The 21,236-nt window shown below is 45.8% G+C and overlaps 1 protein-coding gene across 1 annotated transcript; it reads left to right on the plus strand.

The window, feature by feature from the left end:
• Positions 1-4,021: 4,021 nt before the first annotated feature.
• Positions 4,022-20,994, plus strand: LOC306918388 (uncharacterized protein; the record flags this gene model as incomplete). The annotated part of the gene is made up of 9 exons (XM_079531287.1): positions 4,022-4,064; positions 9,578-9,916; positions 10,197-10,331; positions 11,112-11,300; positions 15,245-15,562; positions 16,265-16,363; positions 16,731-16,793; positions 16,955-18,061; positions 19,124-20,994. The coding sequence occupies 9 exons, from the start codon at positions 4,022-4,024 to the stop codon at positions 20,992-20,994; spliced, it is 4,164 nt and encodes a 1,387-aa protein (XP_079387413.1).
• Between the last annotated feature and the right edge of the window lie 242 nt (positions 20,995-21,236).

Consider the following 21,236-nt stretch of genomic DNA (forward strand, 5'->3'; position numbering starts at 1 on the left):
TAAGCAACGACGCCTACGGCAGTCGGAAATGGATCAGTGCATCGATACATAAACCTGCTCTCCGTCGCAGCCCTTTCTACTAAGGCAGAACCTACACCTACACGTAGTGTCTACAACGCCATGTCATAACCATGTTTATTGAAATTATAGCTGTCATACATTTACACTGATTGCTCCATCACCTCTCTTATGCTGTGTGGTGTGCTGGCATGCTCTGAATGAAGACATGTCACATTAACCATGTTTATTAAAACGGTTTTAGAATAACACAGATTGCTCCGTGCAGCACCTGAAATGAAACGATGAAATGAAATGAAATGATTACTACATTTACCCAGGGTATCTGGGTAAATATTCCTCTTTCCACTGCTGATCATGTCCAGCGCATGTAAGAATTAAGCAATATGGCTGACGCGCGACGGGGTGTTTTAATAATAATAATAATAATAATAATAATGTGTGTTTGACACATGCTGCATGGACGCGTCACCATGGCAACCAATGTCGCCGTCGCCGGAGGCTGTTTGCGCGATGTTGACAGCTACGGCGTGGGCGTCATAGTCATAGATAGTCGTCCTGAAAACAGTCGTTGCTTAAAGTCCCTATATTATTTCTTCCTTGGTTTTTGGGGCCGTCGGGAGTGTAGTGATGGCGTCTCTCTCTCTCTCTCTCTCGGTCACACTAGAGACGGTTGGTTGCTGTTGGACGATGAGGATGTATTTCTACATGTTGGTGATGCTGTGGAGCAGACCCAGCGGTTACTACACATCACCTGTGAGAGGTAACGATACTTTATACAACTTCGTACACTCGACTCACTGTATTGTAGTCCTGGGCGTATGCTACTATAGCTAACGGTAGCCTAAGATTTAGATTGTTTTTTTTTGTTTTTTTTTTAAATCGTAGATGTAGTTGATGGATTTTGACATGTTTTGCTTGTACAATGTAGAAATATTAGTAGTTTTCAATAAAGAAATCCAGTCTGTGGCCGATTTCTGTCGGAACTTCCCCAACGGCCGTAGTGAGGGAGGGAGCGCATCCGGTGAAAGACGGAATTACGCTCAATGTAAACGGGAAGTAAACGAGGGGAGGGAAATGGCGTTTGGCCACAAACTGGATTAAACCACTGCTTTATTGAGAACTACGGACTAACCCATTGCACAAGCACCCCGTATGCCTCTCTGACATTATAAACCACTTCTTTATTGAAAACTACGGACTAACACATTGCACAAGCACCCCGTAGGCCTCTCTGACATTATAAACCACTTCTTTATTGAGAACTACGGACTAACCCATTGCACAAGCACCCCGTATGCCTCTCTGACATTATAAACCACTTCTTTATTGAAAACTACGGACTAACACATGCCACGTGTGGCCTGGGTCTTATACTGAATGTGTTCTCGTTTTCAGTACTCATTTTTATTAATGTGTCCCCCCCCCCCCCCCCCCCCCCATCAATTTGAATGTGTATTGATTAACAGTTTGCAGAATAATTATAGTACATTTCAAGCACAACTCAATACAAAGACTTAACTGTGAGTGAGTGGAGGACACCATAAAAAGCATTACACTTGTTTACACTAGGGCCCACCGTTTTCAATTCATCAAAACATTTAGAGACGTACGAATATACACAACTATACAGTCGGAAATCATCATAGAGGAGGTAAAAAGGGAAAAAGATGTTATAGAATCAAATGGTGAAAAGGTCAGAATATTGACTAACTACTAGGCTACACCTTTCCTATTGGCCCATCCCCTCCTCCCTGTCCCTCAGTTCCTATTGGCCCATCCCCTCCTCCCTGTCCCTCAGTTCCTATTGGCCCATGCCCTCCACCCTGTCCCTCAGTTCCTATTGGCCCATCCCCTCCTCCCTGTCCCTCAGTTCCTATTGGCCCATCCCCTCCGCCCTGTCCCTCAGTTCCTATTGGCCCATCCCCTCCTCCCTGTCCTATTGGCCCATCCCCTCCGCCCTGTCCTATTGGCCCATCCCCTCCTCCCTGTCCTATTGGCCCATCCCCTCCTCCCTGTCCTATTGGCCCATCCCCTCCTCCCTGTCCTATTGGCCCATCCCCTCCTCCCTGTCCTATTGGCCCATCCCCTCCGCCCTGTCCCTCAGTTCCTAAAACAGAAAGTTAAATACACTAGGCCATTTTGTGGTGGTTCCACTTAAAAATAGGCCATTCATCTTTTTTCCCCATGAGATTTTCAAAAAATATTTATATCAATTATTTTAAGCGTAGAATCAAGTCATCCTGGATCGGTGAATCGTGACTATGCATTTTATTTTATGTTATTATATGCTATACTATATTTAATACATACATACTCCCCAGTTTGACATGCATTAGTCTACGGACCCCCATTTAATGGCATTTCTATCTCTTGGACCCCCAATTTATATTGCAAATATGTTAATTTAACTGACCCGTTAGGGTCCATTTGTACACTCTGAGTTACAGACCCATAAGGGTCCATTTGGTTCCATTTGTACACTCTCTGAGTTACAGACCCATAAGGGTCCATTTGGTTCCATTTGTACACTCTCTGAGTTACAGACCCATAAGGGTCCATTTGGTTCCATTTGTATACACTCTCAGAGTTACAGACCCATAAGGGTCCATTTGGTTCCAAACTATCATTTAGCTGGGGGCCCCCTGGAACTGCCTCAAGGACCCCTGGGGGTCCCCGGGCCCCACTTTGGGAACCACTGCTCTAGCTCACGTGACAGCATTTGTGACGGTCAGCATCACCCCTGTCTGCCCACCACGTTCCCCCGGTCAGCATCACCCCTGTCTGCCCACCACGTTCCCCCGGTCAGCATCACCCCTGTCTGCCCACCACGTTCCCCCGGTCAGCATCACCCCTGTCTGCCCACCACGTTCCCCCGGTCAGCATCACCCCTGTCTGCCCACCACGTTCCCCCGGTCAGCATCACCCCTGTCTGCCCACCACGTTCCCCCGGTCAGCATCACCCCTGTCTGCCCACCAAGTTCCCCCGGTCAGCATCACCCCTGTCTGCCCACCAAGTTCCCCCGGTCAGCATCACCCCTGTCTGCCCACCACGTTCCCCCGGTCAGCATCACCCCTGTCTGCCCACCACGTTCCCCCGGTCAGCATCACCCCTGTCTGCCCACCACGTTCCCCCGGTCAGCATCACCCCTGTCTGCCCACCACGTTCCCCCGGTCAGCATCACCCCTGTCTGCCCACCACGTTCCCCCGGTCAGCATCACCCCTGTCTGCCCACCACGTTCCCCCGGTCAGCATCACCCCTGTCTGCCCACCAAGTTCCCCCGGTCAGCATCACCCCTGTCTGCCCACCAAGTTCCCCCGGTCAGCATCACCCCTGTCTGCCCACCACGTTCCCCCGGTCAGCATCACCCCTGTCTGCCCACCACGTTCCCCCGGTCAGCATCACCCCTGTCTGCCCACCACGTTCCCCCGGTCAGCATCACCCCTGTCTGCCCACCACGTTCCCCCGGTCAGCATCACCCCTGTCTGCCCACCACGTTCCCCCGGTCAGCATCACCCCTGTCTGCCCACCACGTTCCCCCGGTCAGCAACACCCCTGTCTTCCCACCACGTTCCCCCGGTCAGCATCACCCCTGTCTGCCCACCACGTTCCCCCGGTCACCATCACCCCTGTCTGCCCACCACGTTCCCCCGGTCAGCATCACCCCTGTCTGCCCACCACGTTCCCCCGGTCAGCATCACCCCTGTCTGCCCACCAAGTTCCCCCGGTCAGCATCACCCCTGTCTGCCCACCACGTTCCCCCGGTCAGCATCACCCCTGTCTGCCCACCACGTTCCCCCGGTCACCATCACCCCTGTCTGCCCACCACGTTCCCCCGGTCAGCATCACCCCTGTCTGCCCACCACGTTCCCCCGGTCAGCATCACCCCTGTCTGCCCACCACGTTCCCCCGGTCACCATCACCCCTGTCTGCCCACCACGTTCCCCCGGTCAGCATCACCCCTGTCTGCCCACCACGTTCCCATTCAAAATAAAATCAAAATGGATCCACAGGAGAGTTTTGTCCCCCCCGCCCCCGCCGCAGGTGACAAAGATTAACATGAAATCAGATCAACTTGAAACCGCGTCTCCGTCGCCATAGTAACTGCAGATGTTCCATTGTGGACCTACACGGACCCTAGCTCTGGTCCATAGCTCTAATGCTCTGGTCCATAGCTCTAATGCTCTGGTCCATAGCTCTAATGCTCTGGTCCATAGCTCTAATGCTCTGGTCCATAGCTCTAATGCTCTGGTCCATAGTTCTAATGCTCTGGTCCATAGTTCTAATGCTCTGGTCCATAGCTCTAATGCTCTGATCCATAGCTCTAATGCTCTGGTCCATAGCTCTAATGCTCTGGTCCATAGCTCTAATGCTCTGGTCCATAGCTCTAATGCTCTGGTCCATAGCTCTAATGCTCTGGTCCATAGTTCTAATGCTCTGGACCATAGCTCTAATGCTCTGGTCCATAGCTCTAATGCTCTGGTCCATAGCTCTAATGCTCTGGTCCATAGCTCTAATGCTCTGGTCCATAGTTCTAATGCTCTGGACCATAGCTCTAATGCTCTGGTCCATAGCTCTAATGCTCTGGTCCATAGCTCTAATGCTCTGGTCCATAGTTATAATGCTCTGGTCCATAGTTCTAATGCTCTGGACCATAGCTCTAATGCTCTGGTCCATAGTTATAATGCTCTGGTCCATAGCTCTAATGCTCTGGTCCATAGTTCTAATGCTCTGATCCATAGCTCTAATGCTCTAGTCCATAGCTCTAATGCTCTGGACCATAGTTCTAATGCTCTGGTCCATAGTTCTAATGCTCTGATCCATAGCTCTAATGCTCTAGTCCATAGCTCTAATGCTCTGGACCATAGTTCTAATGCTCTGGTCCATAGTTCTAATGCTCTGATCCATAGCTCTAATGCTCTAGTCCATAGCTCTAATGCTCTGGTCCATAGCTCTAATGCTCTGGTCCATAGCTCTAATGCTCTGGTCCATAGTTCTAATGCTCTGGTCCATAGCTCTAATGCTCTGGTCCATAGTTCTAATTAGGGATGTCCCAATAACCTTTTTTCGTTTCCGATCCGATTCCGATCCAACAATTTCTGTGTTAGCCGATACCGATACCGATACCAGAGTGCTTTTAAAAAAAAGTGTAAAGTACATGTACCGTAAATCCTCATTTATAATCCGGGGCTTTTATTTGTCTCAACCGATTCTGATACCGGGCTTTTATTGGAAGAAGGCAGCTATAAGAAGGAGGCCTATATTTCTACTTTTCAAACTGATCATAATGAATAAATCACATTTTGGGTCTGTTAGACAGTTAGAACCCTGTAAAATGTACTGGACTCATTTATTGAAACCAAGTCCTCATAAAATATTAAAAGCTGCAGTTGCGGGTGCTCACTGGTCATTTTAACTTTTTATAACAATATTGGCATATTGCCAATCAACACATCAATTTTAAACCAGGATTCCCTGCTTTCATATGACATGAAAAAAAATCCAATGGCAGTCCCTCAGTCAAATCTGGTCACAGTACTATTTACTGCAGTTTAGATGCAAATAATAACATAAAATGTATGGTGTATGGTAGGCCATTTCCTATAATATCAAAGCAGCTAATATGAACAATACCGGTGCAACGAGAGAGAGAGAGAGAGAGAGATCACGTTAGCAACAGGCTAAGCTCACAGCATATCGGTACGTTCGTTCTATAAAGGGTAGATCAGATCCGCTCCCGTTTGGGGCCTGCTGAGCCCCCAAGCGGTAGCGATCTACCCTTTAATAGAACCAACGTACGGTACATTCGTTGCATGAAGCGTAGATCTGCGAGCTCGCAGCACGTCATGTCACAAACAGAAACAGCTCTCACTTGGTTTGGTCATTTTCCTCCCTCCGCAGTTAGCCTGCTGCTCTGTGCTGAGTGCTCTCCTTAGTTTTATTGTCCGTGGCCAGGAAAAGTTTCGACTCGGTGCAGACATGCACAGAGTTGTATTGAACCCAATACAGTGCATTATTGACAGATGCCTATGCATTGTCGAAATGTTCCCTTTCGTGCATGTAGCCTACTTATTAAGTTAACAACTGTGCTACATTATTGCATTTAGCTCCCCTCTTGTCTTTTAAAATGTAACCAAACTTGTCCACCCGTTCCACCCACGGCGCAAGTTACCATGAGCGTCAGCCCACCGTGGCCCAGTCAGTTTAGAGTTTATTTGTCCAGTCTAACTTCGAAGAGAGGGGGAGAAAGAAAAACAACAAATGATAGTCTACTTGGCAGCCCTTGTGCATGCAAATTTATGTTAGTCGCACTCGCAAACTACAGCAAGCCGCCTTTGTTTTAAATTGTCCCCCATTCGCACGTCGGCAAAGCCGTTCACACCTACGGCTGGAGATGCGCGTTTTCAATACCGTCTCACCGTGCTGCGCATCACGTGATTAAATAAAATGTGGTATCGGATTGGTGCGGGGCGTACTTGCCGATTCCGATATGACCAAATAAGGGCATATCGGAGGGCATTCCGATACAAGTATCGGGACATGCCTAGTTCTAATGCTCTGGTCCATAGCTCTAATGCTCTGGTCCATAGCTCTAATGCGTTTCATTTAGAGCTATGTTACTCTCAACTTCCGCCGCTCGCATGAATGCAGACCAGCCTCTCCTCTTTAGCGTAATTAAAAATAAAGTTTTTGCTACTCACCAAAACAAAGGCGGGGTGTGTCATTAGAAAGCCTACTTTCCTTAGTGGACGCACTCTGAGCCCCCCACCACACGTATAAACGGTACTTTTTGGCCAGAAAGGGATTTTTTTTCACCGGAGGAAAAATATTCTCTATGAGGCAATTCTCTGGGCAATATCGGTAGAGGGCACAGCGGAGTAACTAAAAGTATTTATTTCCCGGTGGAAACAAAATCCCCTTTTAGCCAAAAAGTACCGTTTATACGTGTGGTGGGGGGGAGGGGGGGGGGGGGGGGGGCTCAGAGTGCGTCCACTAAGGAAAGTAGGCCATCATCATCACCTATAAGTTCACCTTATGGTCATTAATGTTATACAGGCCACATAGAAATAGTAAATATGATGCATGATAGGTTAAATTAACAATTTGTTTATAATATGACCTAAAAGCCTAAAAGCCACATTACACTGACGTGACTTGGGGCCGATTCATACTCCCTATTTTAGAGCCGAATAAAAGTCGGTTCGGCTCTGTAGAGCCTACAATGTGACGTAATTTGAGGTTCGGGGGGGCGGGTACCGTCCTAAAGTCGGCTCTTCTGTGCTACTGAAAATTTCTGACGAGCCGAAATCATTTCGGCTCTACAGCGCCGAAACAGCGGTAAAATAGGAGTATGAATCGGCCCTTGGCCAGTCAATGCGCTCCAAATTATCAAAGCTAATGGTGCTAATGTGTCACACACAATATTCAGCCCATTTAAAGCGTCAAAATAAAAATAAATCAACGGATGACTGAATAAATAAATAAATAACTGTCAGCATCTCACAGGATTCAAAACAAATCTAACCTATCGTATATATTTACTATTTCTGAGTAGCCTGTATAACAATGACTTATTCATTTAACAATAATTTATTAATTTAGGTGATGATATGGTTGGAGATGTTGGCAAGTTGGCAACAAGTCGTGTTGGAAATAAATGTGCCTGTGGTGATTGAGATTTTAACTTAATCTAGGTCCCATGTCCATTTTGTGTTCATGGCTGCACGGTTTTATACTCTATGATTTGACTTTGATTGCACAATATCGTCGCTAGTAATGGCGTACTGGAGTACACTCCGTGTCTAGTACGCTTTATGCTGACAAATGGAAGGGTTCGAATCCCATCAGAAACAGACGTTATTTATTCATTCATTCATTCATCGATGCGCTTATTTTTACGCATTACATGGGCTGCATACTATATACTCCAACAATGGTGATGCATTTCTAAAGCGTAGGTAGGCTATAGTATTGTTTATATATATATATATATATATATATATATATATATATATATATATATATATATATATATATAGTAGGCTATAGTATTGTTGGAGATAGACAGTCACAGGAAGACGGGGTTGTCTTCCTGTTTCAATAACATAACATACGGCTAGCCTCGGTCCCAGGCTTATACTCATCTGTTTTAATAACACAACATACGGCTAGCCTCGGTCCCAGGCTTATACTCATCTGTTTTAATAACATAACATACGGCTAGCCTCGGTCCCAGGCTTATACTCATCTGTTTTAATAACATAACATACGGCTAGCCTCGGTCCCAGGCTTATACTCATCTGTTTTAATAACATAACATACGGCTAGCCTCGGTCCCAGGCTTATACTCATCTGTTTTAATAACATAACATACGGCTAGCCTCGGTCCCAGGCTTATACTCATCTGTTTTAATAACATAACATACGGCTAGCCTCGGTCCCAGGCTTATACTCATCTGCGGATAAGGTCCACATCACAATGCGAGTGTCCGTCTGCCCAAGAATCGGATCGGATAACGGATTGGGTATGTGTTGGCATTGTGACAGAAAAAAAGTGGCATTTGCGAGGACAGCTACGCATTCTGTCGCCGTTAGAACATCTGCTCGTTTCTACGGCGACGGCTGACACGATTTCAGGATAATCTGATTTCATCCAAAACGGAAACACCGGCAGAGAACGGCGATGAATACGACGAGGAAGTCAAGTTGTTACTTGACCTGTGCACACGACAGACACTGACTGGGGGGGGGGGGGGGGGGGGGGGGTCCCGCGCTAAAAGAAAGCCATGAGAATGACTTATATTTGTTTGGCTGACGGCTCAGTGTATGCCCGAAGAGAGAGAGGCATTTTGAGGCCGCGGACAAGGTGTGTGTGTGCGTGTGTGCACGTGTGTGAGTGCGTGTGTGCGTGCTATGGGCACTGCAGCCTGCATGACCAGCAGACTGGCTCAGTGCCCCGGCGGCCGGCGGTGAGAAGGGATCTGAGACAGAGACTACATGCTGTCATGCGGAGCGGCGATAAATCATCATAGCGATATTGATTATTACAATGAATAAACATAAACACACCGGCCGTTTCACTCATTTGGATATGAAGAATCAACGGGTCCTCTCAACCTGTGTTGTGTTTTTAGGACTCCACCAGGTCAACGGGTCCTCTCAACCTGTGTTGTGTTTTTAGGACTCCACCAGGTCAACGGGTCCTCTCAACCTGTGTTGTGTTTTTAGGACTCCACCAGGTCAACGGGTCCTCTCAACCTGTGTTGTGTTTTTAGGACTCCACCAGGTCAACGGGTCCTCTCAACCTGTGTTGTGTTTTTAGGACTCCACCAGGTCAACGGGTCCTCTCAACCTGTGTTGTGTTTTTAGGACTCCACCAGGTCAACGGGTCCTCTCAACCTGTGTTGTGTTTTTAGGACTCCATCAGGTCAACGGGTCCTCTCAACCTGTGTTGTGTTTTTAGGACTCCACCAGGTCAACGGGTCCTCTCAACCTGTGTTGTGTTTTTAGGACTCCACCAGGTCAATGTGTCCTCTCAACCTGTGTTGTGTTTGTAGGACTCCACCAGGTCAACGGGTCCTCTCAACCTGTGCTGGCCAGACTGAGAGGCGAGGTGATCCTTCCATGTCACGTTGACCCTCCGGTCAACATGGAGAGTAGGTCAGTGTTTTGGACCAGAGCTGACCTGGTGCCACCAGACGTTTGCGTTCTCCGAGACGGACGTACCTTGATTCTACCCGTGCACCCGTCGTACAAACGGAGGACGTCCCTGCTCCATGACAAGCTGTCTCGTGGTGACATCTCAATGAGGCTGACCGGGGTGAGCTTCTCGGACGAAGGGACCTACCGCTGTCTTGTTCCACACGTGGGCAGCAGTACGATCCAGCTCCTTGTTGGTAAGATTGAATGTTCATAATCATGACCAGTGTTGGGCTTGTTATTAACCCATTTTGGGTCGGAAACCCCTTTTGGTGTTTTAAGCATTATGTTATACTTTAGCTATTGAAAAATAGCAGATCTACAAGCAGATCTACAACCTTGTAGTGCGGCACCGAGTGCCGCGCTACAAGGTCTGCTATTTACGAAAAACCTTGAAAATGTGGCCCAAATGTTTGTATATATATATATATATATATTGAACTGTTCAACTTGACTGACCTACGTGTCTCTCCACAGACCAAGAGGTAACGTACCTTCCACCGCGAGGCAGAGGCATCCGTGTGGAACTGCAACCAGACATCCGCTCTGTTCCTGACGCCGTCACCTTCATCATGTGGACGCACGCACCCGATGTAACCGCACCCTGGCTTGGTATGTGGACTGATGATGAGACAGTAGAGCTTCAAACTGATGCCTGATAGATAGAGAGAGGTAGGTAGATAGATAGATTGATAGATAGATGCGTAGATACGTAGATAGATAGATAGATAGATAGATAGATAGATAGATAGATAGATAGATAGATAGATAGATAGATAGATAGATAGATACGTAGATAGATACGTAGATAGATAGATTGATAGATAGATGCGTAGATACATAGATAGATACGTAGATAGATACGTAGATAGAGAGGTAGGTAGATATAAGATAGATCATCATTTTTCGACCGCGGTCGAGATCATGGATTTCACAATGCCACGCCAGACTTTCCGGTCCTTCATTGCCATCCCCAGTTCCTGCTTACTGATGCATGTGTCCCTAGCGATGACATCAGGGAACGACAGTTTTCTACCTCTGGTCTGCTTCGAGGCAGGACTCCAGAGAAGAAGGGAAGATATAACCTCATTGTCAGCTCTGTAGCAGTGGCTGGCAGACTGTGTTCTTCTGGATCAGACTAGTGAAGAAACGCAGAGAAGGTTGGCATATATTAGATTTAGTCGATGGGTGGCTCTTCCAAGACAGATTTTGCGCTCTCATTAGAAAGTGGACACTTTTTGAAAGTGTCCATGTCTCGGAACCATAGAGTAGAATCGGCTCAACGGTCGTCCTAAGCCATGAGAATAACTTTTAACATTTTACTAAGCTGGGATGACCAGATAGAAACTGTAGGCAGGTATCAATAACCTTTGATTTGTGGTCATTTAACAGCCAACAAAGTAGCAGAACGGGAACCGGATTTTCGTCTGGATTTCTACGGGACGTTTAAAAACCGCACAACACTGGACACACACACTGGACGGCTGGTCATCGACAACATGACCGTAGAAGACATGGGGGTGTATTCTGTGGAGATCAACTACAGACCTCACCACAAGGTTTACGTGCTTAAAGAGATGAGTAAGTATGACTCGTCGTTATGGATCTATTATTGTCTGTCCTTTATGATTTGTTTTGGTATTTTATTTTATTGAAACATTTATTAGAGCATGTTTGGGATCAGCCGGTCCTCCATGTGATGGATCAGTCCAGGGAAGGGGGAGGGGCATAATGGAGACACAAACTGATGGAGCTAAACTAAATCTCTACTATACTAAACACTAAACTGCTACTAATACTACCATAACCGACTACCAACTATATCTATTACTGACCTGAAATACAACTAAACTACTAGCCTACTAGTAAACGGACGGAACTACTAAAACTAAACTCTATAATATAAATACTACTATAATACATACTACTACTACTGCTATATGCACTGCTCAATCTGAACTAAATACTACTATAATAAATACTACTACTGCTACTATATGCACTGCTCAATCTGAACTAAATACTACTATAATACATACTACTACTGCTGCTATATGCACTGCTCAATCTGAACTAAATACTACTATAATAAATACTACTACTGCTGCTACTATATGCACTGCTCAATCTGAACTAAATACTACTATAATAAATACTACTACTGCTACTATATGCACTGCTCAATCTGAACTAAATACTACTATAATAAATACTACTACTGCTACTATATGCACTGCTCAATCTGAACTAAATACTACTATAATAAATACTACTACTGCTACTATATGCACTGCTCAATCTGAACTAAATACTACTATAATAAATACTACTACTGCTACTATATGCACTGCTCAATCTGAACTAAATACTACTATAATAAATACTACTACTGCTACTATATGCACTGCTCAATCTGAACTAAATACTACTATAATAAATACTACTACTGCTACTATATGCACTGCTCAATCTGAACTAAATACTACTATAATAAATACTACTACTATATGCACTGCTCAATCTGAACTAAATACTACTATAATAAATACTACTGCTGCTACTATATGCACTGCTCAATCTGAACTAAATACTACTATAATACATACTACTACTGCTGCTATATGCACTGCTCAATCTGAACTAAATACTACTATAATAAATACTACTACTGCTGCTACTATATGCACTGCTCAATCTGAACTAAATACTACTATAATAAATACTACTACTGCTACTATATGCACTGCTCAATCTGAACTAAATACTACTATAATAAATACTACTACTGCTACTATATGCACTGCTCAATCTGAACTAAATACTACTATAATAAATACTACTACTGCTACTATATGCACTGCTCAATCTGAACTAAATACTACTATAATAAATACTACTACTGCTACTATATGCACTGCTCAATCTGAACTAAATACTACTATAATAAATACTACTACTGCTACTATATGCACTGCTCAATCTGAACTAAATACTACTATAATAAATACTACTACTGCTACTATATGCACTGCTCAATCTGAACTAAATACTACTATAATAAATACTACTATATGCACTGCTCAATCTGAACTAAATACTACTATAATAAATACTACTGCTGCTACTATATGCACTGCTCAATCTGAACTAAATACTACTATAATAAATACTACTACTGCTGCTACTATATGCACTGCTCAATCTGAACTAAATCGCTCTCAAAACTCAACTCTCAAACAACTGACTTCTCTCTCTCAATAACGTACAGTCTACTCTCCTGGTGCACCGCAGCGATACAGGGCTTCAGATCCCTGAACATGAGAACCACTGGTTTATACAACATTATACCACAGGTCGTTTCGAGGAAGCAATCTGATTGGTTGAAACAGCCTTCTAGCCGTGGGTTAAACCAGCACCATTCACCACCTAATCAAAACAAAGAATTCAGCTGCTCTGTTCTCCCAGAGCGCTAGCAAACTCGGTGGCTAGGCTAGCTAGTTTCTTGGGACATTTGTGGTCGTAGTGACTACATCTGTCATTAAAAAATATATTTTCTTCAGCGATTCTCTTAGTTTTAAGGGTAACTGTGGTATAATTGCAATATTACACTCGAGGGTGTGGGTTAACGTGATTATTGCCACTTCAGTGATGCGGTAAGGAAGGAACGAGACTTCGTCTCGTTCCTTCCTTACCGCATCCCTGTCGTGGCAATAATCACGTTAACCCACACCCTCTCGTGTAATATTGCTTAATTGAGAAACAAGACCAACTAAGCAACTACACTTTAGAAACAAGACCAAATAAACAACTACACTTTAGAAACAAGACCAAATAAACAACTACACTTTAGAAACAAGACCAAATAAGCAACTACACTTTAGAAGCAAGACCAAATAAACAACTACACTTTAGAAACAAGACCAAATAAGCAACTACACTTTAGAAACAAGACCAAATAAGCAACTACACTTTAGAAACAAGACCAAATAAGCAACTACACTTTAGAAACAAGACCAAATAAGCAACTACACTTTAGAAACAAGACCAAATAAACAACTACACTTTAGAAACAAGATCAAATAAGCAACTACACTTTAGAAACAAGACCAAATAAACAACTACACTTTAGAAACAAGACCAAATAAACAACTACACTTTAGAAACAAGATCAAATAAGCAACTACACTTTAGAGACAAGACCAAATAAGCAACTACACTTTAGAAACAAGACCAAATAAGCAACTACACTTTAGAAACAAGACCAAATGAACAACTACACTTTAGAAACAAGATCAAATAAGGAACTACACTTTAGAAACAAGACCAAATAAGCAACTACACTTTAGAAACAAGACCAAATAAACAACTACACTTTAGAAACAAGACCAAATAAGCAACTACACTTTAGAAACAGTAGATATTTTGATGTGGTGCAGTATCGGGCTGGGCTAAAGATGTAATCGAAATCCGGCTCATACCGCCTCCCTCTGGCCAGCCGGGGAAAGGAATAACTGCTTGGAATAACGTGTTCGCGTTCCTTCCACGCATGTTTCCAACTGGGGAAACTCCCTCTCCTGCCGGGTGAAAAGATGGGGCTTGGACTCCTCATGCATAGAAGGAAGCATGAGGTCAGTTCAGGGTCAGCAGGAGGCATGTTAACATCTTGTCGTGTGTGCGTGCGTGTGTGCGTGTAGATGTGTGGTGCATTAACCCATTTTGACCTGAGATCAGATTCTAAAAATGTTCTTCTACATCCTGACAGTTTTCTGAAAAAGCTGTTTCTATGTCAGTCGTTCTTCGATTTTTCAAAAATAGCAGATCTACAAGCTTGTAGATCTGCTATTTTTCAATAGCTAAATTATAACGATGTTTAAAACACCATAAGGGGTTCCCGCCCAGAATGGGTTAATTCTTCATGTGTTCATTCTGTGTCCTCAACAGAGAAAGTCCCACATCCAGAGCTATCCATCAGAATGGGTTAATTCTTCATGTGTTCATTCTGTGTCCTCAACAGAGAAAGTCCCACATCCAGAGCTATCCATCAGAATGGGTTAATTCTTCATGTGTTCATTCTGTGTCCTCAACAGAGAAAGTCCCACATCCAGAGCTATCCATCAGAATGGGTTAATTCTTCATGTGTTCATTCTGTGTCCTCAACAGAGAAAGTCCCACATCCAGAGCTATCCATCAGAATGGGTTAATTCTTCATGTGTTCATTCTGTGTCCTCAACAGAGAAAGTCCCACATCCAGAGCTATCCATCAGAATGGGTTAATTCTTCATGTGTTCATTCTGTGTCCTCAACAGAGAAAGTCCCACATCCAGAGCTATCCATCAGAATGGGTTAATTCTTCATGTGTTCATTCTGTGTCCTCAACAGAGAAAGTCCCACATCCAGAGCTATCCATCAGAATGGGTTAATTCTTCATGTGTTCATTCTGTGTCCTCAACAGAGAAAGTCCCACATCCAGAGCTATCCATCAGAATGGGTTAATTCTTCATGTGTTCATTCTGTGTCCTCAACAGAGAAAGTCCCACATCCAGAGCTATCCATCGTGGCTCCATGTGACTCCAACTCCAGCAGCTGCACGCTGCACTGCGTCGGAGACGTCACAGAGTCGGGCGTGCTCGTCTATCGATGGAGGTTCCACGATGAGAAATGGACTCGACCAAAACCCAACGAGACCAGGATCTACAACGATGAGGAATGGAGCGAACCCGACTCCCGGTCGGTGACGATCAGCAACGACGAGGAAGGGAGAAAAGTTAAAAGAATATCCTGTGCGATAAAGAACTGGTTCAGTGTGGAGCAGAGCGAGGCTGTAGACAACCCGCTTTACAGAGGTACGTATAGTTTAGTGTGTGTGTGTGTGTGTGTGTGTATGTGTGTGTGTGTGTGTGTGTGTGTGTGTGTGTGTGTGTGTGTGTGTGTGTGTGTGTGTGTGTGTGTGTGTGTGCGTGCGTGCGTGTGCGTGTAAGGGTTAGTTCAGATTTGTGGACTTAAAGCTGTAGGAAATACTTAATATAGTGGTTGTTGTTTCCGTCCACGTCATCTCCAATTTGCCAAGAAGATCTGTTACTTTATATCCCATAGCCTGGATGTATGTAATCCCATTGCCCAGGGGTTCTGTCCATCTCTCCTCCCATTTGCCAGCCATGCCAGTGGTTATCAAAGTGCGGTTCGGGGACCCCAAGGGGTCCTTGAGGGGTTGCTAGGGGGGACCATAATTATTGACTCCTATTGGCTGGGCTTTAAACAGCCATAACTCCAGTTTGCAGCTAAAGGTCCCAAACCTGGTGGGTTTAGGGTTAGTAGGAATTATTGTTTTATGAAAGTGGAAAGCCGTACGGACTTCCACTTTCATAAAACTATAATTCCTACTTCCGGTTTGTCTGATTGTCTTGAAACTCCACCCACAACTCTATGAGGGGGGTGGAGCTAGACCCGGAAGTGGATCTGTTAATTTCCTGTTTTACTAGGAAGCATTCGCAGGGGAATTTGAAAATATATATAAAGATATTTTCTTTTCTATTTCTGTCTTTCAGCTCCTAAAGGACCAACAGGCAGAGGATTAAGAAATGGGATTATTGTTACTGTCGTCGTGGTGATAGTAGGACTCGTTTTAATCTGGAACAAGACGCCTTGTGAGTCTTTCATTTATTTGTAACTATATTTATTTACAATCTATATTGATATAAATCCATCCATCTGTGTCATTATGTGAAGACGAGAATGATCCTATAGTGTCTCCTCACTGACCAATCACTGTCTCTCATCTCACTGACCAATCACTGTCTCACATCTCACTGACCAATCACTGTCTCTCATCTCACTGACCAATCACTGTCTCATCTCACTGACCAATCACTGTCTCACATCTCACTGACCAATCACTGTCTCACATCTCACTGACCAATCACTGTCTCACATCTCACTGACCAATCACTGCCTCACATCTCACTGACCAATCACTGCCTCACATCTCACTGACCAATCACTGTCTCTCATCAGCTTTGACAGGAGAACACGAGGCAAGACGGGAGAGGGAGAGGGAGAGGGCCGCCAAACTGAGAGGTCTGTCTGTCTGTCTGTCTGTCTGTCTGTCTGTCTGTCTCTGTCTCTGTCTGTCTCTCTGTCTCTCTCTCTGTCTCTCTCTATGTCTCTCTCTGTCTCTATCTCTCTCTCTCTCTCTCCCCCCAAGGCTGTTAAACATAGAATGTCTTTGTTCGCTACAGGTCTGTTGGAGAGAACACCAGGATATCGTCACATCACTGACTATGAAGAGCAGCTTCAACGCAACATGAACAGTTCATATCTGAGTGTAAATTTGGGCACACAGACTGAGGTCGTGTTTAAAAACGTCTTCACCCCGCTCTACAATGTAGACATCGAAAGAACAGACATCCACAGCCATCATGAGGTCAGACAGATGGAGATGAAGAAGGCAGGACAGGGAACAGAAATCCAACTGGGTCAGATGTTCAAAGACCTTTCTGGACTAATCAAAAGAACAGTGCTGACCGTTGGCTATGCAGGGATTGGCAAAACGTTCCTCGTACACAAATTTATGTCTGACTGGGCCAAGAACCGTTTCCCCCAAGATCCACACCTCGTGTTCCCGCTCAAGTTCCGCCAGTTAAATCTGCTCAAGGGACAGAAGTTTACTTTGGCACAGCTAATTCACCGCTGCATCGTGGAAACCAGATTTATTGAGGAAGACATTCTTAATCTTATCTTCACTGAATTGCAGAAGTCAGGAGACTACAGCAACAGCCCCTTCAAAGTCATGTTTGTTCTGGATGGTTATGATGAAAATAATTTCCAGTTTGATTTCAGCACAGGCCTCATGAATGTCAACGACTCTTACCCAGTGGAAGATCTCCTTGTAAACCTCATCAAGGGAGAGCTCCTCCCCTCTGCTCGCATCTGGATAACCTCGCGACCTGTAGCAGCCAATCAGATCCCTAAGGAGTTTGTAAACAGGATGACAGAAGTACGAGGGTTCATCACAGATGACCAGAAGACGGAGTTCTTCATGAAGACGTTCAGTGATGAGAACCAGGCCAGCTCAATCTTCTCACAGATCAAAGAATCAAAGATGCTCCTCACCATGTGTGAACTCCCAGTCTTCTGTTGGATCCTTGCTACCGTTGTGAAGAACATGGTGAAGAACATGGGGACGACATTCAGGCTGCCCAAAACCCTGGTTGAGCTGTTCTGCCACTTCCTGATGGGTGAGATGCAGCGGGAGAATCCTGCACTAGGCGAGGCAGACAGAGAGAAGCTCATAAAGGATGCAGGAGAAGTTCTTCTCCTGGAAACCTTGATGATGGCGCCGTGGAGTAGTGGAAGGCTGGCCGTCGCGTTACCTTTGCAACTGTTTGCAGTCTTAGTGTTCACATTAGTCACACATAATGTAAGATGCACACACACATATGACAGGCAAACGTTACTGAATATTAGAACGGCGATCGGTTACCGTTCTCCGGAGTTTTCGGAGGATCCTCCGTCAGAGATTGTGGCGGACGCGTCTCCTATTGTCCTGCCGCTGATATCAACACCAGCGAGGCGGAAAAAGAGACGCTGGCAGCGGGGAAGGCGAGCTGGAATCCTCGTTCGAACGAGACGACGCGCGGACAAACCACCGCTGCCGTCCATTCTACTGTCCAACGTTCAGTCCCTAGAGAACAAACTTTCGGAACTACGCGCGAGAATCCACTTTACTCGGGAGATGAGGGATGTTAACATCTTAGCCCTAACAGAGACATGGCTGGATGATTCACGTGAAGACTTTATGGTAGAACCACCTGGATTTTCCATCTATCGACAGGACAGGTCGTATGCTCTATCCGGCAACAAACACAGAGGGGGCGGAGTCTGTGCGATGATACGCCAATCATGGTGCAGGAATGTAAAGCTCCTGAAATCCCTGTGTTCTCCTGATATAGAGTATTTAACACTACTACTGCGACCAATGTATCTGCCCAGGGAATTCAGTGCAATTATCCTGACAGTAGTCTACATCCACCCCCGTGCTAGTGAAGAGGCAGCACTAAAGGAATTGTATGGGACAATTAATGACTTGGAATCGGCTCATCCCGATGGCTGCTCTATTTTGGTGGGGGACTTCAACTCTTCAAACTTGAAGAAAGTCCTCCCAAAATATTACCAGCATGTTAAGTGTAACACACGAGGGGAGAGGGTTCTCGACCAATGCTGGACGCCTTTTCGGGAGAGTTACAGAGCCCTACCACGTCCACCATTCGGTAGGTCGGACCACAACTCTGTCCTACTGCTCCCCGCCTATAGGCAAAAGCTCAAGCGGGAACCAACCAGCGCTAGAGAGGTCAGAATCTGGTCTGAACACTCGGATTCTATGCTTCAGGACTGTTTCCAACACACAGACTGGGAGATGTTTCGACACGCCTCTGAGAATAACATCAATGAGTACTCAGACTCAGTCGTTGGATTTATCAGTAAGTGCATAGAAGACGTTGTGCCACGAAAGACAGTAAAGACCTATCCAAACCAGAAGCCTTGGATCAACGGTGATGTCCGTGCTGCACTGCGGGCTCGAGATGCTGCCTTCAGATCCGGAAATCTGGGTTCCACCCGCGCTGACCTCCAAAGAGCCATCAGGAAAGCTAAACGGGAGTACGGTACCAAGCTGGAAGATCAGTTCAAGAGTGGGGATGCGAGGAGCGTGTGGCAAGGGCTCCGGGAAATAACTGACTTCAGAGGGCGACCCAGAAGCACAGAGCCCCCCTCTGCCTCCCTCCCCAATGAGCTGAACACCTTCTTTTCCCGGTTTGAGACAGAGGGCACGAACACCAGTCCACCAGAGCCTGTGATACCGCTGGAGGCCAGCCCATTATCCATCTTGGAGGCTGATGTGCGTAAGGCCTTCATGAGGGTCAACACCCGTAAAGCGGCAGGCCCTGATGGCATTCCAGGTCGTGTCCTTAAAGTCTGTGCACATCAGCTGGCTGGTGTGTTCACAGACATATTCAATCTCTCTCTCTCCCAAGCTGTGGTTCCTGCTGGCTTCAAAAGGTCCATCATTGTACCGGTACCCAAGCGTACAAATACATCATGTTACAATGACTGGAGACCTGTTGCCTTAACACCAATTGTCAGCAAGTGTTTTGAGAGGCTAGTGAGAGATCACATCTGCTCGGTCCTGCCCGCTACACTGGATCCATGCCAGTTTGCATACCGGAAAAACAGATCTACGGATGACGCAGTGGCCATGGCTCTCCACACCGCCCTCACTCACTTGGACAAGAGAGGGAGCAACAACAGATATGTGCGAATGCTGTTTGTGGACTTCAGCTCCGCCTTCAACACAATTGTCCCTGCAAGACTGGACATGAAGCTCAGAGACCTAGGCCTGCACCCAACCATGTGCAGGTGGATACTGGACTTCTTGTCAAACCGTGCTCAGGTGGTGCGGATGGGGAACATAACATCCGACCCAATGACCCTCAACACTGGTGCACCCCAAGGCTGTGTGCTCAGCCCCCTCTTGTATTCTTTATACACACATGACTGTGTCACCACGCACGGCTGCAACACCATCATAAAGTATGCCGATGACACCACACTCATGGGGATGATCACAGATGCCAGCGAGACGGCCTACAGAGACGAGGTCAATAAACTCGCACTATGGTGTCGGGAGAACAACCTAGCTCTCAACGCTGGAAAGACGAAAGAGCTAATTGTGGACTTCAGGAGACAGAGGAGCGAGCACGCACCAATCTATATAGATGGAGTCGCAGTGGAGCGCGTCAGCGAGTTCAAGTTCCTTGGTACACACATTGATGAGGACCTTAAGTGGGCTACTCACACCACTCATGTGGTAAAAAAGGCACAACAACGCCTGTACTGCCTACGACGCTTGAAAAAGTTCAAGGTCAGCCCCCGCATCTTGAGGTCATTCTATAACTGCACCATTGAGAGCATCCTAACGGGTGGAACCATTGTGTGGTACGGGAGCTGCACTGTCCGCCAGCAGAAGGCACTACAGAGGGTAGTGAAAGCAGCCCAGCGTATCATTGGAGGTGAGCTTCCCTCCCTCCAGGGAATATACGAAAGCCGATGCGTGGCCAAGGCGAAACGGATCGTTAAAGATGTGCATCATCCCAGCAACAGCCTGTTTGAGCCATCTAGGCGGCCACGGCCAGGCAACCGGTTCCTCAGCCTCGCCAGCCGCACACAGAGACTATGGAACACGTTCTTCTTCTCCGCCATCAGACTTATGAACAGACACTGAACACTACAAGGCCCGGACTATATGGCAATATGTCTAAGGCCTTCTGCATTTTTACAACTGTGATCTTGCACTTTCAGTAGTTTCAGTAGGCACTTACAAGGCCCGGACTATATGGCAATATGCCTAAGGCCTTCTGCATTTTTGCAACTGTGATCTTGCACTTTCAGTAGTTGTGTACTTTAGAGATGTTAGTTTTAACCTGCACTTAGTTCTTTATACAGATTATCTGATTATTTTATTAG

Source organism: Electrona antarctica (genome assembly GCF_951216825.1).
Source record: "Electrona antarctica genome assembly, contig: scaffold_49, whole genome shotgun sequence".
NCBI classification, from domain to species: Eukaryota; Metazoa; Chordata; class Actinopteri; order Myctophiformes; family Myctophidae; genus Electrona; species Electrona antarctica.